The 26,375-nt window shown below is 33.7% G+C and overlaps 1 protein-coding gene across 8 annotated transcripts in view; it reads left to right on the forward strand.

The window, feature by feature from the left end:
- Window positions 1–19,544, forward strand: part of LOC121130150 (uncharacterized) — a 268,188-nt gene extending 248,644 nt beyond the window's left edge. For 3 of the 8 annotated variants that reach the window (XM_071893667.1, XM_040725881.2, XM_071893666.1), the window contains 7 exons: window positions 2,638–2,946; window positions 6,334–6,456; window positions 9,341–9,464; window positions 9,531–9,725; window positions 16,578–16,700; window positions 16,759–16,836; window positions 18,981–19,544. In XM_071893667.1, the coding sequence (XP_071749768.1) occupies window positions 2,638–2,946; window positions 6,334–6,456; window positions 9,341–9,464; window positions 9,531–9,725; window positions 16,578–16,700; window positions 16,759–16,836; window positions 18,981–19,054 (1,026 nt within the window). In that variant the 3' untranslated portion in view covers window positions 19,055–19,544. Of the gene's footprint in view, window positions 1–2,637; window positions 2,947–6,333; window positions 6,457–9,340; window positions 9,465–9,518; window positions 9,726–16,577; window positions 16,701–16,758; window positions 16,861–18,980 lie in introns of all 8 variants that reach the window. The other 5 variants (XM_040725880.2, XM_071893665.1, XM_071893668.1 and 2 more) reach the window with 4 other exon arrangements.
- The last annotated feature ends 6,831 nt before the right edge of the window (window positions 19,545–26,375 follow it).

Raw genomic sequence — 26,375 nt, forward strand, 5'->3', positions numbered from 1 at the left:
CTTGTGGAATTCTGAATTGGAGCATCTCTTGAAATGGATGATGAAGTTAGAATTATCTTCCTTCGACTCCCTCTATCTTCCTTTGGTCCTAACTCTTGGAGAAGATAAAAGTCTACTCCTTCCTGTCCTAATGAGTTAAGAGTGATCTTAGGCCTTAGCAATTGTATGTATCGTGTACTTATGAGGTTTTTTTGAAAAAATCCATGACGATTGTTCTTTTAAAAAAAATGGTCTCTCATAATTTATTAAACCGAAACGAATTGATGATAGGGTAAGACTGAAAAAAATCTGTCCATTAAATGAGACGGGAAAAAAAATCGGCCCATAAAGTAAGACCGAAAAAATCGGTCCCACAATGTGAGATCGAAAAAAATCTGTCCACGCTCTGAGACCGCGGTCTAGCCCGAAAAATTGTTCTAGAAAAAATCAATCAAGACCGAACATTAGAAAAATCGGTGTTGTACAGAGTCTGAACAGCAATTATTACTCGGCAACAAATCCTCAAGCTAACTTTCTATCTTTTATCATTATTTGGAATAGCTTATAATAACTCAAACGTTTGCTTTGATTAGAGTAGATGTGTGAAGAAATTTGTATTTGTCTTTTGGTGTGCCTTGGGCACAGAACGATTGGGACAACTGTCTTTGGGGTCATGTATTCATGAGGTTTCGTTCAATATCATCCAGTTGAGCCTGATAATTAGCTTGAGCTTGTATAAATGTTTCTAAAGTTTTTGAACGTATGCTTGTCTGAGTTTTTGGGATCTCAGGTCAATTTACTACATAAAAATATAACAAAATCGTATTTCAGTTCGGAAAAATTTGTTTACAAAAATATAGATTTATCTTCCAACGGTATCTCCACAAAAGAAGGAGCCCGCGGTGTCTCTGAGGGAACTGATATCAAAAAAAAATCTAGCTTATCTTGAGATATAAATGGTTTAAACATAAAAAGTTATAAAAAATTATATAAATAAGCGAAAATTCGAGCAATTTTATCGTTATTTAAAACCAGTGCTCGTGCTCAATTATTTTAAGTGTCGCTCGAATTGCCGCTCAAATCGAAAGCCACTCACTAATGATTTAACAATAGTTATGTAACACCCAGTACGTGTTGTATTGAATACTATTTTATTGAAATGGCCTCCTACGAATATTATTATTTATCAGCTATTGATTTTTATTATTTTACAATAATAACCCTAATTTGGGAGTCTTATTGTAAGACCTATGAAGATATTGTAGGTGACCAAACATAATATTTATGTAAATTAGAGTGGCTCAAAAATTGTATTATTTCCATTTTTGAGAATAGTTATTCATCAAAAGTTGTTCCAAGTTATAAAATCACACTCAACAAAGTTTTATTTCCATAGAAAAAGATTTGTAGATTCCGCATTGCAATCGAAATCATGAGTTTTTAATTTATCCCTAACAATAAAGGTGGGTTACGACTAGGTTTGCCAACTCTCTGAAAAATAAGTAAGGCACATTTCATTTGCAGGGAGGATTCCATTTTTCAAGGGACGGTTACCAACCAATTTCTTCGATTTTTTAAATATTTCACCCTGAAATTGAATTAGAAGTATATTTTTGAATGACATGACCACATGGACAACAAATTACTATCCGGGAATTCACGCAATGAACTAAATAAAATAAGAATCTTTATTAAACAGAAACCTGTCGGAAATAGTACATCTATAGAACATATATTATAAACATATTTTACTGTGGCATTTCACTATCCAATTTTTTAAAGCTCAGAGTGTTATGGGACAAAGTGCTTCCTGTTTCAGCTGTGAGAATAAAACAAGTTTTGGGATTTAAAATGTTTCTTGATTGGGAGAGCAGAAATGTCCTGTTAGTAATTTTGGTGTCTGGTACTTTCGCCTTAAACCATTCTGATTCAGGACATTTTGGCTTAAATCAATTTGTCTTCAAGCCATTTTGCCTTTAAGATATTTTGCCTAAATACATATAAACTTTAGTGTTGGGTTTCGATTTGGAAATACTAAATCGATCTGTGGCTGTTATAATGGATTTGTTATATGTTGGACCGAATTAGTTCGGTCCCCCAAAAAAGCTCGGGCGGTACCAGTCTCATATAAATTATTTGTCTAGATCGGTCCAAGGAAAACTTGGGTCTGGATCTGTCCAAAGGAAAAATTTGGTTTAGTTCGGTGCCAAAAATCCCATTTTATCACGTAATAAGTTTTTTGACCTAACCAATAATTATTTAATAGTTTGATGGTATAAGTAAGTAATAAACCTGTTGGTTTTTTGATTGGTTTTTTTATTATAAACTTTTTTTTATATAAAATGCACAGTAAATGAATGATTTATTCCAAAACTAGTAAATTCCCTCTGAGTTTTGTTCCAAAAGCATTGTATTGTTTTTCTATTTTTTTAAATTAACAAACCTGTGTTCAGATTAAATGGCATTTTAAATGTCAGAACCAATTATTTTTTCATGAAAATAACTGTCTTTGCGGTAAAAAGTATCTTTTAGATTGCCTTCATATTTTTAAAATGTTAACCATATGACAAAATTTTGATGATTTGCTCCTGATATACATATGTATTTCAAGGGAAACTTTATAAATATAATAATTAAATATGATTTTCTATCTTTCAGCGAAGATTTATTCCAGGCCTGAATGGAATGAATGGTTATTGCTCGGACAATGATTTCTGCTCACTCGCAAATGAGAGCATAGCATCGAGCTCCCTTCCTGGTCAAGCAACAGGAGACATCTCTGAAATTAATGTGAATCCTGGATCTACGCTTAAGAAGGGACTTCTATGGCAACAAAGGGATAAGTTGTTCTCAAGATGGAAGGAACGGTTTTTCATACTCACAAAGGATTATCTCCAATGTTTCAGGAGAGGATCTTCAAGAATATCTGAAATGGGGGCTTTCATCTTTCGTATTAAATTAATAGAGGTGAGATTTGTTTTAAATATATGTATGTAGCCTTCAACATAAAAACAGACTATCAAAATTCATCCTGGATTACATTTGTATTCATTTAACAAATTATTTTTATGAATCCTTTGGACACGTTGCAAATAGCGTCTAAAGTAGCAAAAATATATATTTTCCTAAGGACACAATTTGAAATTAATATATTTTATCTGATGAGGCATATTAGTGATGACAAATTAAAGTACATACATCAAATGAAAGTCTTGTGTATCACAATTCATCCCAGAAATTTGAAGATAAAGGCTTTAATTAGCCGAAATATGTCTATGAAATATCGAGTTGCATATATATATAAATATATATATCGTGTCTTGATTTTTACTGAAGATTATTTTTGTGTTAGAACTGTTATTCCATATGTGGGCTGTCAATACAGAAGCAAGCTTGAACAATTTTTCTCAAAATTGATTAAATTAATCGAATAATTATACTCAATGTTAATGAAACATTTTAATTCTATCAAACCCCTGGAGGCAGCACTGATAATTGCTCTAAATGTAGCAAAAAATTGATAAATAGATACATTTTATTTGACAGGCCATAGATAAAAATCAAATATAGTTAAAATTCTTGGGAATCTTAACTCATTCCTAAAATTATCCCTATAATTGACTTAAATATTGAACTGTATGTATTCGCTCTCAAATATTTACCGTAATTGTTCAAGATCTCCGACTCAGACCTCCTCCACTCAGTGTGCCAGGAGACTACATTTAACAAAATCATAGATTTTGCTTAAAATTAGGCATTTTGTAAATAAATAAAAAATGTATTGTGTATCAGATACAAAAAACTGAATTTAAGAATGGGTTGTAAAACTAATTTATATTGTTCGGTTGTCCTCTTTCTGATCGAACGATAAAGCAATACTAAGAATTCCAAAAAGGATTCAGATAGGGGAACTGGGGAGTTCAGAAGTCTTTGGACCAGAAATTCTTGTTTATTCATATTCTACTACTTCTTGATCAATCGTACACTGTCGAAAATTAACTTTTAGCCTCTTTATAATGTCCAAGTTGCTATGGTCTGATACAGACGGTTTTGGTAATCTCTGACCTTTTTGCTTACATTTTTATTAATATTTAATATATAACAACGTTAAACCGCTTTTTCTTGAGCTAAGAAATCCAGCTTAGGCTTATGTATATGGAATTTTTTTGGAACTTTAGAAAACCTCTTAAATCGTTGTCCTATAGGGGGTCAAAGGCTTTTCGAATGCTCAGTATACCGGGTGCGGCGAAAAAATCTTTACACTTCGTTTTTGCTAGGTAATTCAAGGGTTTTTGTGAATTTGTTCAAATTGTTCCGATCAAATGCTAACAATAAGTAAAAAACTAGATCTTTCTAAGTGTTTTAGAAGCCGAGAAAATGCCATTTGAATGGCAGTAACGACTTTTGAACACTGGGAAGAAACCAAAGGAGATTGCAGTGTTATCATGTGTCCTGCCCAACTACCCAGACATGAGCGTGTTGTTACAGCAGGATGGTGCTCTTGCACACACGTCCAAAAAGGCCCAGAAGGGATTGGAGGATAACTTGCCTTTCTACCCAAAGAAAATGTGGTCCCCTACTCATCAGATGCAAACCCATTTGACTTCACTTTTTGAATACATGTTGAGTCCAAGGCCTGCACCAACCGTCGTTCAAATATCAATAGCCTCAAGGACACTGGGAAGAAACCATTGGAGATTGGGAGCAGAAGCCTGTCATAACTAATTATTTAGATAAATCCTGAAACATATAGGAAGTTCCGATATTATAAAATTAATAACCTGTATCATTAGTTTGCTAAAAACTCGGGAGCAGATGTAAGATTGAAGCATAGCACATTAAATTAAAAACATATATGAAGTTCACAAAATAAATAAGTTCTCGTCTTGATTTTGGATTCAGCTTATTTATATGTTAACGCACCATATATGTAATATTTAATTGCCTTATATGTGTATAAATGCTTTATTTGCCTCTGGGATTACATAAAGGATTTGTCCTTCAAAAAGCATTAAAATCCGGTGTATGTTTTTCTTACATACACAATTGTTATTTGTTTTGTCATTAGTCCGTCTTTAGAAACGTAAATAAGAATGATAAAGTAATCCTTGTCTTGTCTCTCCATGTACATATGTAGATCGAAGTTGCTATAGGTAAAGAAGAAGAAAAACAAATTCCCCCTTTAAGTACATAATATATTTTATACTTAATGTATATTGACTTCAAAGACAATTCCTATTGTAATAATATAATTATTCCTAATATCTAAACAGTGCAAGTTAATTGTTTTAATTTATACTATACAAAAAACAATTTTGTCAAAAGGGAAGTCCAATTTGTTTGGTTAATAAAAATGCAGGCCAGGACGCGAGTTTCCTCTAAAATGAGCCTTGATATCATTTGTGCTGTTCAACTAATAATCATTTTTTATAAATATATATTTGTCTACCGAGTGGTCCATTAAAATATGAACACTTTCAATTTTAAACTTCAACAACATATAATTGATTATTTCAACAAAATTAATACTATAAATAGATTTGTGGCTCAGCTCTCTGAATCATTAATGTAGCCTTCCTTAGCGGCAATGATGGATTCTAGGGGGTGGTGGAAGGCCTTTCACTTGGTGTAGATGTAGTTTTCTGACATGGTGTCTCAGTGCTGGCTGATAGTGGCTTTAAGGGCTTCGGAATTTGAATAACAGCCACTACCGGGCTTCCCCTCGATTAACACTTTTGGGTGCATGTCAAGGGGGTTGACATTAGGTCTTTAGGGGATCAAAAGTGTCCAAAAAAGAACTCCAAACAGTATTGCCAGGGAGGAGATGGGTTTCTTTCATTGTTGGTGCTGAAAGTGGTCTCTCCATCCCCACAAGGAACTTTCCACTCCCTTTTTTGATAGCTCTCTAGAGAGTCTAGTGTCAAACACACAGATCTCTTGCATGGATCCTAATGGACTTGAGATGATTGCCCTGAGTTGTTTTCTATAACTCCTCTGCGTCTACTTTGTACTTTTTGATAGAGCTCTTCTTCATCTCCCACGTTGCGGATTTGCTATCGGCGATAACAATGGTCCTAAAGACGCCCAGTTTCAAGAAGTATGCGAATGCAAATTTGTTGATCATGTTCATGTGTCCTTTTCACGACTTGTAGAACTAACTGTTGTTGTGTAGTGTAACTAATTGTTGATGCTTTAATATATCGAAATATGAATTAATTTAAATCACTTAAACTTAATTAATGATTATTGATTTCGTAACTGTTTATATTTCAATGGACGATCCGGTATCTGTTTGATTATTAATTAACTTTGTTTTTCTTACATATTTTATATTTTCTTATTTTTGTTCAATAGGTGGAAGAAGTGGAAATAATCGATAAAAGAGGTTATTTGACGATCTCACTTTCGATGGGTAAGGACGGGAAAGTACTTTTGAGAAAACCTGATGGGATACGAGACTGGTTCAATATTCTTAAGGTAATTTGCTCATTTGTATAAAGGAGTGTTCATATATCGACAAACCTCATATTTGAATTTTACGTTGCGTCAGGTGACACTACATAATTGCACAATATGTGAAATTTTACATAATATTTGTTATTTTGTGACCATTTGTATTAAAGTTGAAAATCCTAAGCATTTTTGAACTTGCCAGTTTTTTGCAGTTGACAACCTAGGCAGTGTTTGTTTTTTTTTTTTTTATGATGTTATCATTATTCTTGAGGAGAGAACATCCATGTACAAGTGAGTGATTTTGAAAGACTGAGAGTAACACAAGGTGAGTCAGAGGGATTATATTTTTTCCCCTGGGAGGGGTTTGGGGGGTGCTTGGTTTTGGATTATTTTTTAAAGAAATCCAAAAATTAAATTTTTATAATTTTCTTCAAAGATCCATTGGTTAAATGTAAAGGTATGCACAAAAAATTACTTTTTTGGAAATAAATTCAAAAATCCATAGCTATTCACAAAAAAATTTATAGAATAAAATTTCAAATGTTAAATTTTTTCCTCCTGCCCAAAAAAAAGATTTGAATTAAAAAGCAAACATTCCTTGATTTGGGGCTACAGCTCCTCCATCCCACCCCCTGCGGATGCCCCTGAACATTGATGATTTTTCAGGAAGTTATAAGGGTAAATTTCCATTGAACTCTTGATAGAATTGACTCAATATTGACGTAATTCCTTGATAGATATGGAGTAGGATTTGTGTTTATTTCCATCCTCTCACGACTGCATTCAGCTGATCTAATACAACTTCACGACTGCTACGCTCCTCTTCAACTTAATAATTTTTCAAGTTGTCAGGATTACTATGCTGACAGTGATGAAAATCCTGTGCATTTTGGGCATGTTAAAAAAAATAATCTGACAATCAATGAGGTAACCCAGAAAATTTGAGGAATGTTTTGAAGGAGATCAGCTCCAACCAGCTGTGACAAGGGAGGAGGGGGAGAAAGAAATGAACAAGGTCATGTGGACTTTAACTCTGCAACAAATCAAAAAGGGTCTTTTACGAGAACTTCACTAATATTCAGTCAGGTTTTGAATAACATTGAATCTATTTAGAAAAGGATGTTCACTACTCAGGAATTAAATAATAATGACCACTGCTAAGAAAAAGAAAATTCATTCCTCAGATTACCAATTCCAAAAAAACAAGCGAGCTATATAAATAATTGGATTGACATCCCTATATGTTGATTTGAGATCTCTATTTTATTTTTTTTTTCATACGGAAAATACTCAAATTTTTACAACTTTATGTATTTATACAATATTGTCTTATGTCTATGGATGTGAAAATATTCTAAATTCTTGGGAGTGTAAATCAAAAGAAAAGTTGCAACATTGATAAACGACATATCTGCTGACAGAGATCCCTATAAAAACTATAGTGCTCCTTAAAGTGTTGAATCAAATAAAAGATACGCGTACCTGTTCAATTGAGGGGGCATTATCAATAATGAAAATCCAGTGTAGAGTGGGAAGAAAAAAACGGAAATCAACATGTTAACCCTGACAATTTGAAGAATGTTTTGGAGGAGAGAAAGAATGTTTATTTTTTTTTTTCAATTCTTTCTAAATTTTTAATATAATGATTCTTGAAGGCTTACCTATCACATTTTCCTTTACTCCGTTGGGGGGGGTATGGGGGGTTAGCCAATCTTGGTCATGACGTTTCATTAGATCTGCTACAATTAGCTGTGACAAGGGAGGAAGGAGAAAAAGATATATACAAAGACATTTGCTAGAATTACTCAGATATCGATCCCCAATTCTACTCTGAGTCCAACAAGGACATACAACAGAAAACTTCGCAACCAATCCTACGGGATACACACTGTCTTTTATGTGCACACAAAAATGTTTAATCAGGTTTTGAATATAATTGAATCCTACTTTTACAAAAGGATATTCACTACTCAGGAATTAAATAATAATAACAACTGCTTTGAAGGAAAAGAAAATTAATTTTAAGAGATTACCAATTCAAAAAAAAATACAACACTTTAGAAGTACACGGAATTTTCATGACTTGTTGTAGATTTATATTTTTTTGCTACGCAAGATGTCACTTTGTATGATACTCTAGATGAACATTTTTGCTCATTTTCACGTATCTCATATGCAATTTTTTCTTCCCTTCCCAGAGTTTACCTTGTTAACTAAGTTAAACGGGTGGACTCATAGAGGATGTGTAGTTAGTTATGGAGTAATATGCATTAGGATATAAATCCTATGTATTTTTTTAGAAGGCCTGACTTTTTTTTTTTTTTTTTTTTTATTTAAATTGGTAATTTGAAAAAAAGAATCTTCTATTGTTTAGTCGTTCTCATTATTATAAAACTCCTGAGTATTGAACTTCATTTTCTACTAAATTCAATTATATTCAAAACCTGATTGAAAATTGGAGATCGATATGGAGTAATGTACTAGTTTATTTCCTTCTCTCCCTTTGTCACAGCTTATTGTAGCTGATCTATCGTCATGACAGCTAAGCTTCTCTACTCCACAACATTCTTTAGATTGTCAAGATTACCACGTTGATTTTTATTTTAACATGTTAAAAATACACACGATTTTCCTCACTAAATATTCCAACTTCCTAGCGGACACAAAAGGTTTAGCCACAAGCACTATCTTGTACAAATATTGAAGACCTCCTCCTTCTACTTTGTTCAAAAACTTTTTAATACAATTGAATTTTTAAACTAGAGAGAAATAATTAAAAGTACATTAATATATTGCAGTTTATATCCAACTTATACTTTTTTTAAATGTACATATGCTCTCGAGGATTTTTACAATTTTCACAGTCCTAGGCTATGTCATTATATAACTAAGAAATCATTTTTTAAAGGAGTGTGTTTCGACTTGTAAAGAACGCAAGGGAATGATGAAGAGCTCTAAAGAATTTTGGTCCAAGAAGCAATTCACGGATTCTTCTTCTATGGAACAATACATTATGGCTCGACATAGAATAGGTAAGCGACTCCCCACATATTAGTCCAACATGGTCTTTCAAATTTAACCATTAGGTCATTGCACAGGTCGACCTCAATACGGTTACTATGTGGAAAACGAATCCTTTCCTTTTGACTCCAACGCACTTCCAAATCACCTTCGCATGAAGCTCAAAGGTTGCATGAATCAAATATCTCCAGCACAAGGGAATATAAGTACCAATAATCTCAAGCATTATGGATACATAGACGTTCCAAGATCAAGTTTCAGAAGCTCTGAAGGTAAAAAATTTAATCCAATTTCATGTTAGTCTGTCGCGAGTTTTCAACTCTTTAAGTTGATATGTGATATGTGAAACAATCCTAAATGGACAAATATATAAGGAATTCAAATAATAAATGGGGTAAAAAGTTCTGAGCGTCTTTTCGCTTTATTTTGACAATAAAATTAACATATCAGCCTTATGTAAATAATTCAAGACTGTTTTCTGGTCTGATCTTCATTTCTTGGGCAGTGGAATAACTTTTCATCCGGTCCTAGTGATACTGAAGAATGCTCAGAACTTTTTACTTAACAAATTATTATTCCCTTAAAACAATGGTCTCTAACCAAAGGATCGTGGAACAGTCAGTAGCGGGCTGTACAAACATTAATTAGTGATTTCTATTTAAGTTATTATCTTAGTCTGGGAGGATAATTTACTGTTGGTAGGAGAAAAAGAGTATATTAAGTATAAATGCATATTACAAAAGGTAATTAATTTTGTGAGATATTTGTTAATTACTTTTGGGTGGATATTTTTTAATTGACTCATTGGATTTCAAGGGCAATAATCTAAAATCCCAACTACATTTTCTCCGTGCTCTTTTGTTATTTGCATTCATACTAAATATTTTCTTCTTCGCCTGCTAACTTTTGATTAAGTTGAAAGTCCTAGTTTATTATAGCCCCAGTCTATGTTGAGCGGCCTTTTATTTAGAAATGGCCGTATTCTCCTCATTTACGTCCCAAAGTTTAACCCAAATTGTCGCCAAAATATTTTTCTACAAAAAACAACACAAAATATACATTTTTTAACTTTTTTATTGAAAATCAAAACTATGACGACCATATAGGTATAGCGTAGCCATTCATTCGATATAATCACGGTTGGCATCAATAACAGCCTCTGAACCGGCCGCAGGCTCTTCTGACCATCCCATTGTCCATGTTGCCGAATACCTCTTTGATGGGGTCCATCAGGCTGGCCTTGGTGCTATGGAGATGTCTGGGGCTATGTCTCTCGACATAGCCCCAGACAAATCCCAAAGGATTAAGGTTGGGAGAGTTAGGAGGCCCCAAATCCTTGGTTATGACATCATAAAAGTTCTCGGTTAACCACTGCATGGAGATTTTGGACACATGGTAGGGTGCTGAGTCCTGCTGCTACACCCAGGTCCTGTCTCCGGCCTTCATGGACCTGGTAGGGTCATCTTCAACCATCTTCTTCACCTTGTCGACAAAGTCGGCGCCCTCCTCCTTGAGCGCCCTCTTTATGGTGGCAGCAACATCCCAGGTACCCTCTAGCTTCTTACGGATACGCTGAACTCCTAAGGTTGAAGCAATCGTTGAATTGGAGATTTATCCTCCATTATTAACCAATGCCATGACTACGGCGGACCTCGAAAGCTCCTCGTTCTACTTATATCTCTTTATCTCTTCATATGATGACGACATGATGCTAACTGAACTACGTATCGTCAGCTGACGAGAATAGCTTTCCTATTTGGTAAACGGTTTTTTATTTGATAATGTCGTCTTCAAGTTATCAAGGCTTAAAGTAGGCGACAATCTTATCCCCGCTCCCTGTAGGTGTCCCCGGATGGTACCCTCTACTCACAAAGAAAGAAGCTTAGAGCTGCTGCTATTGATGTAGCGTGCCGCTCAGTTTTGGGATGTTATAATAGCGTTATATTGTTGAAGCAATGCTCCATAAAGATTGTTATTATTTCGACCCCCTGTTACACCGTAATATTGTCAAGCTTTGATCGGTCTGCAGTTCGAAAAAAGTTGAGGACACTGTCTTAAAACATCAAATACTTTTTGTTACACATATGCAACATACCACCAAAAAACCAATTTTTATATAATACTAGCAAAGGGGTACCCAGCGTTTCTTGGCCCAAGGAGGGAGCGGGAAATTACATTGACAGGGATTGAAATAATTTACTGCTACATATACCTACTAATAATTATAATATGAATACCAAAATCTTGAGACAAATTTCATTAAACTTTATTTTATTTACAAATCCAATATTTCATTGGAAGTTCATTTTTTGGTTCCTGAACAAAATGAAATTCCAATTTTCATCGATATCTTTTTTTCCCCATAAATTTTTTGATTTTGAATATATTTAGAGAACGTAGTTATTCGTATACTTTATTTTATAAGATGCTAGTCACTTTTTAATCTATAACTCGACCGCCTATCTAGTCTTCTTTAGCTCCAAAAAACATCTTTTGTGTTATTGGTATAGAATAAGCTCCCTTTATAAAATCTCCCCCCTCCCCCGAAAAAACGGCACCTTGTCTTAGCCTAACCAGGTTAAAAAAGCACCCACGCAAAATTTTAGCCTCCTAGGTCTAATGATGCGGTCATCAATAAGATACACAGAGACAGATCCAAAATCTTTTTTCTATATATATAAAGATTTATGTAATATGTGTCAAATTGCAACTTTTTTTACAACCCAACAACTCTGTTGGTAGCTGTGAGTAGATTTTAGTATAATTTTGCATCCTACAACATGTTAAATGGGTATTTAGTCATTAGAAGGGGAAAAAATATCAAAAATCTTTTTTTTTTCGTCTGTATATTACTTTTATGAAACGTCTTTGAACTGATATAATTATTTTCAAGCACCAAAAAAAAAATATATATATAGTTATTGAAGGTTTAAAATATAAACAATTATTTCTTTTAATTATGTATTTGCAATGAAGAAATCGAATTGTATTGTAAATTTTCAAGTAGTTATTTGTAGGATAATCGAAAAAGGATCTTTTAATTAAATATATATGTATATTTTAAATGAATTAGAAATTGAATTGATTTTTTTTTTTAAATAAAGAAATCCAGCCATTTTTAAATATGTTAGGGGAACTTTGTATCGCAGAGCCTGGGTTAAAGAGTTATTTTAATTATTTTTTTATTAAACGTGTTTCTTGGAGCAATAATCTTAGAAGTTGACTATTAAGTATTTTTACAAAACTACCTTTTGAATAAATGGATTTGCAGGCAAATCAAATTATAAAAAGAGTCCTTCAAATATATGGTATATATTATGTCCTTAGGATAATTTCCATAAAAAATAACCACGATGCATAAAAAGTGGAAATGTATGTTTAAATAACGGGTTACTAGATTTTCTTAAAAATCTCGTGATGAGTGGGCGGTGAACACAAGTAGGATAGACCGAGAACAGAAGCAACACTCTTTCTCAAAGTACAAAAACCTAGAGGTAACTGTATAAATTATATAAGAAAAATGTAGAGGATTGGCACCAAAAAGTGAAACTTCTTTTGTCAACTTTATTTGGAGAAATTGAATAAAAAATGTCTGAATGGATAAAATCAACTTTTTTAGAGCAATTATTTTTGTAATAATGCAGTTAGTTTTTCATTGGCTTTCCAGTAAGGCATTGTATATGAATTATTTATTATTTGCTATCAGTTGATATATTTTTATTCAAAATTCAAAACTCATTCAGTGAGAAGAAATTTGAGATATTACACAAAGGCAAAATGAGACGGCTTCAACTTGGTTATACACTTGTCCTTGTATCGTTTAGTTTTCTTTATTAATTTTGCATATTTAACCCTTCAATCTACAAATTTTGTAGTTTTATTTTTAAACTTTAATGACTTTATCCACTACGTTATGCTGAAAAATGTCATCCATTGCATTGAAGGGTTAAACAGACGGAAAAATGGCTCTAAAGAGTGTTTCGAGAGTGAATTTATCCAATCTGTAATAAGTGATCAGTGATCAATTATATAAATCTTATTATAGCTAGCGTTGTGTCAGTCCTAATTTAGAACTAAAGATTGGGGTCCCATTTATCCTGGGTCCTGTACAGTTCAGCCTGCATATTAGTCCTAAAACTTTTAAATTTCGGTACTTGAAGACATGACTAAACAGTAGTTCTTCTTTTTTTTTTTTTTTACAGTTCCATTCATGAGAGTCCCAAGGACCGACAGTCTTTAGGACCGGTCCCAAGACAGAACCGGACCAAATAAATTAGAACTGAGACAACACTAATTAAATTTGTATCTGCTGGAATATATTGAATGTTAATATTTGTAGACCTTAAAAGGTTCAGTTGTTTATTTCTCAAAAAAAATTATTCAATCTAATTTTCTTTCTTACTAAAACTCGATTTTTGAACGGTTGCAACCATCCCCAGCTATGGGATATTTGCAGTGTTTGAAAAATTGTATTCTAAAACGATTTGTGGAAAAAATAATGCTTGAAATATTTTCAAAGTTTGCAGAAAACATTTTTGTCGAAACCCCCATTGCCGGATATAATTCTGCCGAGCCGAATGACACCTTTACTGCGACTTCTCTGAACGGATATTTTGCCGAAAGAAATCATAAATATATTTGATGATGATTCATGCTACAATATTATTTAATTATGATTCCTATTCACGTTAGTACAATTTTTCTGATTAACATGTTTAATTAATTGTTTTCTACGGATTGCAACGATTCAATGTTTATTATAAATTACGTTGTTACTCTCTAACACACAAACATTCAGTGTACCTTGTTATCAGATCTGGATGTTTGGATTTAGTGATGAAAATTGGATCAATAATATGCATGTTAAAAAACAGAAACTAAGTCAATATGGTAACACTGACAATTTGAAGAATGTTTTGGAAAAGATAAGCTATAATCAGCTGTGCCAAAAGAGGAAGGGGAAAAGGATATAAGCAAGGATATTTGCCTAAATTACATTCATGTCGATCCCCAATTATACTTTGAGTGCAACAAAGGACTCGAAGTTATAACTGAACAATAAATCCTCAATGTTACTTTTCTGTATTTTAAAACCACACACGAATGTTCAGATCTAGAATATAAACGAATGAAGTAATAATAGAAGATCACATCTTAGGAGTGAAATAATCATGACAACAGCTGAGGAAAAAATAACTTTTTTGTTCAAGTTACCAATTCCAAAAAAAAAAAAAAAAAACACGCAAGCTAAAAAATACACACGATTTACACCACTATTTGAATTTGTTGTGTTCATATTGTTCGTATTTCTTATCTAAGGGAATTATACTCTTTGTGTAGTGTAAGTTTCTCGTCCAATGACAAACGTATCTGGATAATTATAGAGCCATAGAGGATTATAAATTAATGAACTCCCAGTCATTTCAATTTGTGACGCATAATTTGACATTTTATCATACAATAATTGGATTAATATGGATGGGAATCATAGTTATATAGTATTGAATCATGAACAAGGGCGTCCGAAGGATTATATTTCGAGGGGTCTTGGTTTTTAGAATGTTTTTTTTTTTACATTCCAAAATCCATAGTTATTCACAAAAAAAAATATTTGTTTGAAACAAATTTCAAAAATTAAATATTTTGGAAAAAAAATTCAAAACTTTATTGCTATTACAATAAAATTTGAAAAATTTAATTTTGTAGAAACAAAATTCCAAAATACATAGAACCTCTTAATCGTTTTGGGAAAAAATTTCAAATATTAAATTTTTCGAAAAAAAATTTCAAATATTTAATTTTTTGAAAAAAATTTCAAAAATTCAGAGTTATTTACAAAAAATTAATTTTTTTTGTAAAATAGTTATACAAATTCATAGGTATTAAAAAAAAAAAGAAAAAAAAAAGTTCAAATATTAAATTTTTTGAAAAAAATTTCAAAAATTAAAAGTTATTTACAAAAAATTAATTTTTTTGTAAAACAGTTCTAAAAATTCATAGCTATTAAAAAAAAGAAAAGAAAATAAAAAAGTTCAAATACTACATTTTTTGCTCGTCTGCATAATTAATTGACCCAATTTACGAAAAAAAATTATAGTGAAAAGCAAACATTCCTTAGTTTGGGTGGGGCGGGGGTCCATCCCTTCCAGGCTGTTCCTGCGGACACTCCAATCACTCATCATCAAACGTATTTACTATGTGCAAATAGGTCATTTGGTAGTGCCCATTCGACAAAGTTGTAATTGGACAATGGGTCTGTCAAAGCAGTTATCGGCCAAGTGGCCTTGTAAAATTTAAACAATAGTAGAATAAAGCTAAAAAAGAAATAGTGTGGTCCATTGAAATATTTACACTTACATTTTGAATAATGAATTAGGCTTGAGTGATTAAATTATTTCACATTTCGATATATTAAAACATAAACAATTAGTTATAAAACAAAACACACCTGGGCTCTCTAGCTTAGATGCAAGTCGAAGAAATGATAGATGAAAGTGATTGACGAATTTCCATTAGAGTGTCTCCAAGACCACCGTCTACACCATCAGCAAGTACGAAACGTTGGAAAGGAAGAATGGCTCAATGCCTGGAGGCGTTAAAGAAAACAGCCAAGGCCAATCCCCTCAAGTCCATGAGGATCAATGCAATATTTCCTAGTGCCTTGTGGGGAGGGAGGGGCCACTTTCAACAGCAACAATGAAAGAACCCCCATCTCCTCCGTTGTAAGACTCTTTTGAATTAGTCTTTTGTGTTCTTTTTTGACACTTTTAGCCCCTACAGCCCAGACAGACACACCCTCGACAACACCTTTTGGGTTTATGTTGAGGTGATGGCCTGTAGTGCCCGTTTTCCAAATATTGAGATCCTTCCAGCCACCTGGAAGCCATCATTGAAGCTGAGGGTGGCTACATTAATATAATTTAAGAGAACTCAGACACACATCCATTTAAAGTATAAATTATGTTGGAATTATATGTATTATTAATTAATTAGCTTTATCTTGTTGAAGTTTAAAATTCAAAGTGTTCAAATTTGAATGGACCACTCGGTAGAAATCTATGGAGTGGATTTGACATGATCTGAATTCATTCACATATTAATATTTCATTTTCTCCGCGTTATAGGTGATGACAAGGCACAGCTCCAATCTCTTTGTACAGATTTGTACCTTAAGGGAAATGTTCGAGATTATCCTAGCGAATACAGTCACGACTCTGGCGTTGATTCCATGAATACGAATTCATCCGGTAAGATGATCATTAATATAATCCTTGCTTATTTAATGTTCCAATTATAATCTTTCAGGGAGTGTGATGTCCGGCAGTATTACAAGTCCCATGATGAACCGTCCTTCAAAATTTGTCTTCAAGAGTCCCGAAGAGGGTAAATGAGTGCATTACTTTATACGTAGGCCTTTTATATACATTAATATATATATACTTGGGGTGTCAAATATTAGCCTTTTATATACATTAATATATATATATATACTTGGGGTGTCAAATATTAGCGATCACGATCTTGACCTAAATTCAGACTCTGGACTGAAAATTACATATTTAAATTAGAAAGGTAACTCGAGGGTGTTCTCAAAAGGTTCCACCCTCAACGGGAAGATGGCCTCACTTGTAAATAAATCCAAGTCACATTCATCTTGCATCTCTTGACCGTTATTCACAACATCTCATTCAAACGACTGTTATATAACAACTGCAGGTCGAAAATGACGGAAATTTTGATGACCATCTGTCAACAGATGGTCATCAATGACTTTTTTTTCTACAATCCATAGAGAAAGAAAAGCCAAAATTGGAGGATAGAGTGTTTTAATTTTCAACTTTTTTTCGAATTTCGATTACGCCATGCTCGAAAAAGTTGGCATATGGTATAAAAATTACTTATGCAAAATTGTAATGTACTAAGAGATTTCACATGTCGATCAAATAATGATAAAAGGTAAAAACTCTTTACTTCGTGAATTAAAATATAGATACTAACGACACATTTTTAGTTATTTGCTATAAAATAACTTTGATAGACATTTTTGTAAGCTATAAAAAGTAATCAAAAGTATTTTTTCTAAAATTGTCTTATGGGACCAAAAAAGAGAAAAAAGTTCTAAGAAATATTATGATCCGCGTATAGCGCGCATCCATTTTATTCCTTTTCAAAATAAAAATATCCAGATTATCATTAATTATTGTCTCTTTTTGATCCATAGATTGTTAGCTTTAGAAAAAAAAAACGTAATTTATGTTTTTTATAGGTTAGAATACTGTCTATGATTGTTAATCAATGCAAAATAATTGTTGATGCTGTATTTTAATCTTTATTCATGAATAACTTTTGTCTCCTTTCAAACTTTAATAGAGATGACGGCAACCTAAAGATGACGTCATATGACAATTTTTTCGAACCAGCCGTAATCAAAATTCCCAAAAAGTTGAATAATAAGCCACCCTAACTAGGGGAGTCAAAGGGGTTTTGTTCTGCAACTGGCAATTTTTCCGTATATCAGTTTACCTCTTTTATTGTTTTTATATTATAGGTTTGAACTTTATCACCAGTCTTCAATGTTTTCAGGGCGTAACCTTTGTAGCACAAAAATATACAATATATTTTGTTGTCCACTCTAAAGGTTTTTGCTTCTTTTCCCCAAATCAGCGTTCTGAACGTTGGTCTGTTAAATTATTTTTAGTTGGGAAGAATTACCAGACTACTAGCTGAATTTGAGGTTTTTTTCTGTTTATTTTTTGGGAGTAAAACTAATTGTGGTAACCACTAGTGTTGAGGCTCGGTCCAGCACCGAATTTTTTTTTTCGGTTCGGTCTTCGGACCGATTTTTGGTCCATACCGTAGTCTCAGACCCGGGACCGATTTTTTTTCGGTCTCACTTTGAGGACCGATTTATTTTTTTTTGGTCTCAATTTATGGACCAATTTTTTTCAGTCTCATATATTAGATGAGATGCCATTTTTTTCTAGATGAACAGTCATTCATTTTTTTCCAAAAAAAGTCTCAAAAGTAAACAGTTAGTTCTATAACAATTACTGAATAGAGGTAAGAGATGACGAGATCAAAATTATTCCAAGCTATCTCTGACTAAATTTCGTATGACGTCATTGTACTTGAAAAAACATATAAAGTCATGTTAAAATCGGTCTAGACCAATTTTTTTGGTGACCGAACTAGACCGATTTTTTTCTTTTGAACCTTTCTAGTCCCAATTTTTATATGAACCCGGTCCATACTGAGCTTTTTTGTTGGACCTAACTAAATCAGTCCAACGAAAAATATAACGGTACACGACTGGTCTACGATTTCCAGACGGAAACTCAACACGATTAACCACTTGATAGAGTCATATATAGAGTCAACGCCCCCAAAACCCGAAAGTAATCTAGTCTTGAAGCGAAATGTATTTTGCCACATATTGATCACGCGATTCCCCACTTTGTTTATAGCTTTGCTACGGCAATCCATAATGTTATGTAAAATCCATTGATGTTGTTTTATTGTCTTTACAGATCCATTATCTTTGATGCATGGAAAGCATTTAAAACCAACAACAGAGAGGGACCGAAAAATATCACTCGTCTAAAAGGGGGAAGACCCAGGAGTCCTTTTTTTTCAAAGAACAGAACATATTATTATATATAAATACTTATATCTCGTCTACAACCGTTTCAAATACTCTCTTTTTATTATATCTTTTATTTGACAAAATCTTAATTTTATTATTCTTTGTTTACAAAAAAAAAAAAAAAAAAAAAATTCCCACATATTTTAAGTAAAAATGAACAAAATTTTAACATTTATATAATATAATTAAAACAATTGTGAGATTTTTTTTTCTTGAGCCCTTTGCCACCCTTGTACGAGGACATTTTTTTTGTTCTCTCGTTATATCATATTACATATTAATTATTATTATTATTACATATCTACTGTTTCTTTAAAAGAAATTAAACCTTTATACACAGGAATACGATATAAGAACTTGTATGAAACTTTATTCTGATATAATATCATACCTATAAATTATAACAATAAGAAAAAAATAATATAATCCTATATATTTCTTTGGAAAACGTTAGTAAATCTTTTTATTAGTCAATGATACGAGTTATAACACCATCATGGAATTGGCTTGCACGGGACACAGCCCAGTTTACATGAAGAAGAGGGTCAGATATCCAAAAATCGCAGTACTGGGGTGATAAAAACGCACTCCCTCATTCCTCGTAGGCTTGAAACAGACTCTGAAGGCATCTCCTTGTACTGGAATTATCTTTATGCCCCAAAAGACCCTAGTAAGCCGTGTAGCAGTCTCCAGGGTCATGAGGGACTTGAGGCTGAAGCCTTTTAGCCTCTGCCAAAGACATATCCTTACAGACAAAATGAAGGCCACTCAGAATCCCAGGGAAGAAAATTGCTGAACAATTTAAAGACCCATAGTAACCGAATCATTTTTTTATCCAGATAACACACAATGAACTTCTAACAGATCCCAGAACGACAGATGATTGACCATAAAGGTAAATAATGTCCGCAAGTCTATAAAACAAAGTTTCTACACTATTGGGAGCAACGGTAGTTCATGCCCCCTATCTTCTTTGATCCAAAAGAGTGGGTGAGTGCCGACAAGTGACTGTGAACTCCTCTCTGACCAAATGATATGTTGTGTCCAAAATGAGTTCCTCTTTCAACAAGACGTGGCGCCCTCTCCCAAGGCCGGCAAGACTCAAAACTTGTTCAAAGAAGAGGAGGTTGCATTTTAGGATCCCCAGATTTAGTCTACTAACTCCTCCGATATTAATCCCATGGATTATTTCTGTTAGGCGAGTTCCTCTCTAACTCTTTACCTAATTAACACAATTTTGTGGAAGTCCTTCATTTGGAGACCTTGATCACGTCCGCGTGCCCCCCGTGGACGTGATCAATGCCTGCAAATCCTTTAGACCTCGATCAAGCGAATGATTAATGATTGGCAATGGTGGTGGTTGTATTATTAGAACTTGTAAATAAAATTTCAAACCTCTACTTGCTTCCCTTATTGATCAGGATACAGTTAAAGATGGCTCGGATTTACTTGCAAGACCCTTTATATTTAATCTAAACTTGTTATATCTATCGATGTAGTTCTACAAAATATGACCATGGACCTGTGCAAGACTTATTTTAGTTGATACCAGAGAAAGGTTATTTTATTTTCCAAAAGGTTTATTTTCCATTATTCTGTAAGAAGGGAACATCTAAGCAAAATGTACGTGAGATTATTAATACTAAGGATTTATTGCAGAGTAATAAGCAAAGATGAAAATAATACTATCCCTTGGTATGTTTGACAATGTCAAATTGATTTATCTATTAGACCGCCATTGGCCTCACAGATGGTGGCAAAAAGAGTTGCAAGTATTGTAAATGAAGTTCGGTTCGGTCTTCCCGTCTTCAACGTTCGGGTGACGGATACTACAGGCCCTCCTCCCGAGGTTCTACAACAAGGAATAGTCGAGAGTATTAACATCCGGACTGTACGGGGGCTACATTTTCTTGTCCCAGAAAACGATGTTGTTAACTCAGAATTTCTGAGTAATTTTTGTAGCTTGAGCCGGGGCCCCATCTTGCTGAAATACAACATTGCCATCGAAGAAATTCTCCTCGGCCTAAGGGAGCAAGGTGGCATTGAAAACGTCTGCTGTGAGCCTGTAATCATCCGGGAACCATGTCAGGGGTGCCACAATACTGTTGAGCAACAATGCCGAGAGCTATTGATTATTGTGGATTTTTCGAAGGTCGTCATTGATTTCCCTGAGGCTGACATAACGCTCATTATGTCGATTATAGACGTCTTTTCGTTTAAGAAGGGGATGACTCAGCCTGGTGACACAGTCTTCATTTTGTTCAGGAGTCCCAGGAAACCTTGAAGATGGATAATCTTCATGTTAGCTCTCTAACCTTACCAGGGACTTTCCACGCACCTTTTAGACAATTTTGAAGACGGCAGTGTGACTTACGTTGGGATTCTTGCATGGGTGCAGATACTTGATTGGGTCCCTTATGAAGTCGTCCTTGAGGGTATCCGCATTAAGGATAGGCATTTCCAGAGCCCTCCTCTATGGTCTAGCTTTGGTGTAGCCTGTTCCTTGATGGCATAGCTGTTCTTCTTCTAAAAGTTCTATGAATTGTGTGGGTGAGGATGCTCATTTTTGGTTGTGTTTTTTTATCATGCACGGAGATCATATTATAGGTGAAGTACATCAAATGTTCAGAGTGTCTTTTTCGCTTTATTTTGACAATAAAATTAACATAGTTAGGACAAGCCTTATACAAATGGTTCCAAACGGTTTTCCAGCTAATCTTTAGTTCCTGATCAATGGAAAAAGTGCTCACATACCCACCCAACCCGACGATTTCCATTATTTTATCACCATTTTCGATGATTGGCCTGCCTCTACTTCAACGTCTATATTGTCAGAACGGAATCTTTGGAACCAGGGCTTTACTGTTGCATTGGATACTGCATTGGTCCATATATTGCACAATTTGTAGTGTCCGTCTGATCCACCTTTTCACCAAGCACAAAACTGTCAATCAACTTTTTTAAGTGTACGCTTAACCCTAAAGTATACTTTATGTTTGTTTTTTCATGCAGTATATTAATCGTGAGATATATCTTCAATTAAGACATCTAGCAAAAAATGCTCAGAAGTTTTTACTTAACCTGTGTAATACTTACAATTCGCCGGGACACACTTTACATATTACATATCCTAAGAAGAGAAATCGATCTTATTATCTGATGATATGCATAAAAACAGATATGACAGGTAGTTGTCCTCCATTGTCCTTGGCTTAAGATGATACATTGTTCATGCATGAACTTACTTCCCATCATGACGTGCTTCAGAGGGACTATCTTGTCTCCGTATTTAGCATTTTATATTCCTACATAATGATAAGATAATTTCACGCTGTATTAATCATCATAATTTTATATAAACAAATATCATGCTCTAAAGAACCTCAAGTCCTTTGTTAATGATGATTAATAACATAACCCCAAATAATGTCGTTATTAGTGTTGTATTCGAGTTATAATATTCGAGTTCGAGAAAGAAATATTAGGTAAAGACATCCATGAATCAAAAATATTTTTTCATTGAATTGATCAAAACTAAGCTGAAGAATTAATTACGTCAATTATAAGGGGGGCAGCCATTATAAGTATTATAAATTATAGGCATTAAATATTATTAATTTATGAAAAATAAAAGTTAACTCATTTTGAAATTTTATTTCACACATTTCTAACGTGCTCTATAATCTATACAATCACAATTCACCAACAGCTTTTAAGTCCAAATTATTATGTTGGGTAGAGCAAGGTCACTAAACGTGCTAGTTCATTACTTAGTCTTGTGAATAGTCAGAGAAAAGAGTAACGCTGTAGTGAGAGGTTGAGAGTATTGTTGTTCCTCAATTACGAGTGCATAAGTTATGTTGAGAAACTTATGAATATATTAGTAATAGAGGATACTTTTGATCTATTTCATCTTATATTCCAAATATTTTCTTTATACCTGGCAAAATTATTTACTACATATAATTAATAACTACCTATAGCCATAAATTAAATCTATATTTATACAAGTGTGCGCGTCTAAAACTGAACACTCCTTTAAATTTTACACCATGCACAAATTCCTGATTTTATTGAGTTGAAATCGATTTATACTTCGAGGCAATGGTCTTGACTAGTTATAAACAAAGCTCCAGCAAAATCTAAATCGCAGCAGTGAAACAACAGCCGATAATATGGAGAGACGTCGAGTCGCAATTTTGGAACTTTCCGCACGGGGAAAATTCCCACTGAAACTGCCAAGGTTCTAAACTGCAGCCACACCACCGTTTACAGCTTGGTAGTCAAAGGGAATCCTGAGACGACCACAAGATCTAAGTCAAGGCCTCGAAGGTCGGACGAAATGGTTGCTGCCGTGAAAAAGTATGAAAAAGAGGCCTCTCCAGGGAGTTAAACGTCAGCAGAAGGACCATAAACCGGCTAGTTAAGAAATATCTTGGCCTTAATGTTTACAAGGGAACTCCTCGTCAAGCCCTCAAGCCGTAAAATTTAAAGGAGTTTTCAGTTTTAGACGCGCACACCTGTAGTCTCTAGACTCAAATTACTCAATAATACTTATTTGTATAGCCTACTAAATATATTGTTGAAGATATATTGTGCGTTGGAGTTGGAGTCGATGACATTCAAAATAAGTAGGAGTTGATGTCTTCGTAAGGAAAAAGAAGAGGGCAAAGTGAAGGCAAGCGAGAGACATATGGTACTTCTGAATTAAGACCCTTTTTAAGCTGTCGTAATATGATTTTAGAAGAAAAGATTATTGACAGCTGTAAAGAGGAGAACTTTCTACATTTAAAATAGATTTAGTGGGGGGAAAATATTGTAAATATATTTAAATTCATGTAGATTTATTTTGTATGCATATTTAAAACAATTTAGACCAAAAGTAAGGAATAATGCTTACTTCAGAAGAAGAAATTAACGTGTATACGACCAATTAACATATACACAAAAGAGTGCACGTAAGATTTTTTTTTTTTTATGGAAGTTGAAGTATGATTAATTACTCAACTCTACTTAGCCTATACCAAGTGTAAGTCCTTGTTGGACTCAGAGTAGAATTGAGCATCGATATCGGGATATGATTGGGGTTTATTTACTTTAACTTCTGGCGTCCGTAGTATGGGAGGGCGGGGTGGGAAGGGGTCTGAAGGAGCAATATTCCCAGCCCAAAATGGTAAAAACCATATATCTGTTTCGTTAAATATAAAAATATATCTATTTGGAGCAAGCCCCTGCCAAAAGTATAGCCTACTGACGCCCCTAGGGAGCTTTTAGTTCTACAACTATATTAATAATTGTACGTAAAGGAAAATTTAATTCAGTTTAATTTACCAACTCCATAGCCCTGATTATAAGGCAGTCTGTCATTATTAATAAAGAAAAGTTTGTCAGAATCTTGAGGACTCACTTTTGAGTTTGCACTTAATATCTTAGATCTGCGAAACTACTTGATCTATAAAAAATAATAATGTCGCAATGAGAGTGTGTAGATAAAGCGTAGTATTTCATATTAAAGAAGAAAACAAAAGAGCTGCAATTTATATAATTATTTTTGAAAGCATAGTTTGTCTGTTTGTCGACATCTAATAACTCCGGTCTATACCAGAAACTCATGCTAGATTTTAATAGCAACAGAATGTTTGTAATTTCAGAAAATTTGCATTATAAGAAATTGTATCTTTATAAACACAACTAAATGTAAAATTAAATTACTTTAGATTTTCACTTATGAATATTTATAATTTATATATAAAGTTGTACAACAAAAGCTGCCTAGGGGCGTCGTTAGGCTAAACTTTTGGCAGAGGCTTGCTCCAAATATATACTTTTTTATATTCAACACAGCAGATATATAGTTTTGCAAATACCTTCAAACCCCCTCCCATACAGCAGACGCCACCTTAAAAGGGACTTAATTCAGAAGTACCATATGTCGCTCGCTTGCCTTCACTTTGCCCTCTTTTTTTCCTTGCGAATAAATCAACTCTAGTTACACTATCTGTGTAAAGAAAAAAACTAATTGAATATAAGAGGCAGCTGATATTACTAAGGGTCTGAATTCAGAAGTACCATACGTCACGCTCCCACCTTCTCCTCTAGCTCTTTCTTCCCTAGTTATAAGTTAAACGAGGGTGGTTAGAAAAGTCCGTGCACAGTCTAAGAGAGGTAGCACTACTGGCTTGTATCGAGGTTATGTTTAGTTAGCAGCCTCTCTTGAAAGAACACACACCAACTTGCAGTCAGATCGGTCACTTTATTTCTGTTTAGCATTTGTTTGAATCGAGAAATCGGCCTGAAAGATTATGGCAACTGCCTTTTGGATTTGCAAGGAATAATCCTCATTGACTATCTATAAAAGGGTAAAACTATTACAGGTGCATATTATTTATCTTAATTGGACCATTTGAAACCCGAGTTGCAAGAAAAACGCACACAAAAAAGTACTTTTCCATCACGACAATGCATCTGCTTACACCTCAGCCGTTGTCGTCTCAAAATTAATGGAAATAGGGTTCCAAATCGAAATGCCTACAGCACTAACAATCTCATGGACCTTTACTCTGCTGTCCTCAATCGCCATATCATGGATTTTATCTATGATTTCTGGAGTAGTAACCTCAATAGGGCGTCAAGAACGTTCAGTGTCACTTGTGCCCATATGGACACTCTCAAAAATCGGAAACCAATCATAACCTGATTTAATCGAAGCTACAGCAGCTTGATAATGTTTATCAAGCTGCTTTTTAGTCTCCTGAGGCATTTTACCTCTCATAAAGTAATGTTTAATCAACACACTAAATTCTTTTTTGTCCATTTTTTGAAAATCAATCAAGTATTTTGATTCAAACGAATGGAAACAGAAACAAATGGACTAATCTTACTGAAAGGTTTTGAGGGTGCTTTCAAGGTATGGCAATGCAGTGTAGTTGTAGAAGCAACTAATGAAGAGATTAATATATACTCGAATAATTAGATCATTTGACATCCAATTAAGCAAGTTTTTTTAATAACAATTGAAACAAGAATGATTAGTTTGTCAGGAAATTGTCGACTTTTGTAGTAAAATTGAGCTTTTTTACTCGAATAAACACTAATAATTTTTATACAATTAAACCATATAAATCCATTCTGCTTCATTGTAGTCACTTTGATGATTCACCAAAACATTTGACAGGAAAGGAATTTAATTGATAATAAATTTCCCAACGACTTTTATGAATTGATCTTAATTATGAGTAAATAAATATGTAGTTACGTAACGTATTCCCTTTTTTATATA

Source organism: Lepeophtheirus salmonis, chromosome Z (genome assembly GCF_016086655.4).
Source record: "Lepeophtheirus salmonis chromosome Z, UVic_Lsal_1.4, whole genome shotgun sequence".
NCBI lineage: Eukaryota > Metazoa > Arthropoda > Copepoda > Siphonostomatoida > Caligidae > Lepeophtheirus > Lepeophtheirus salmonis.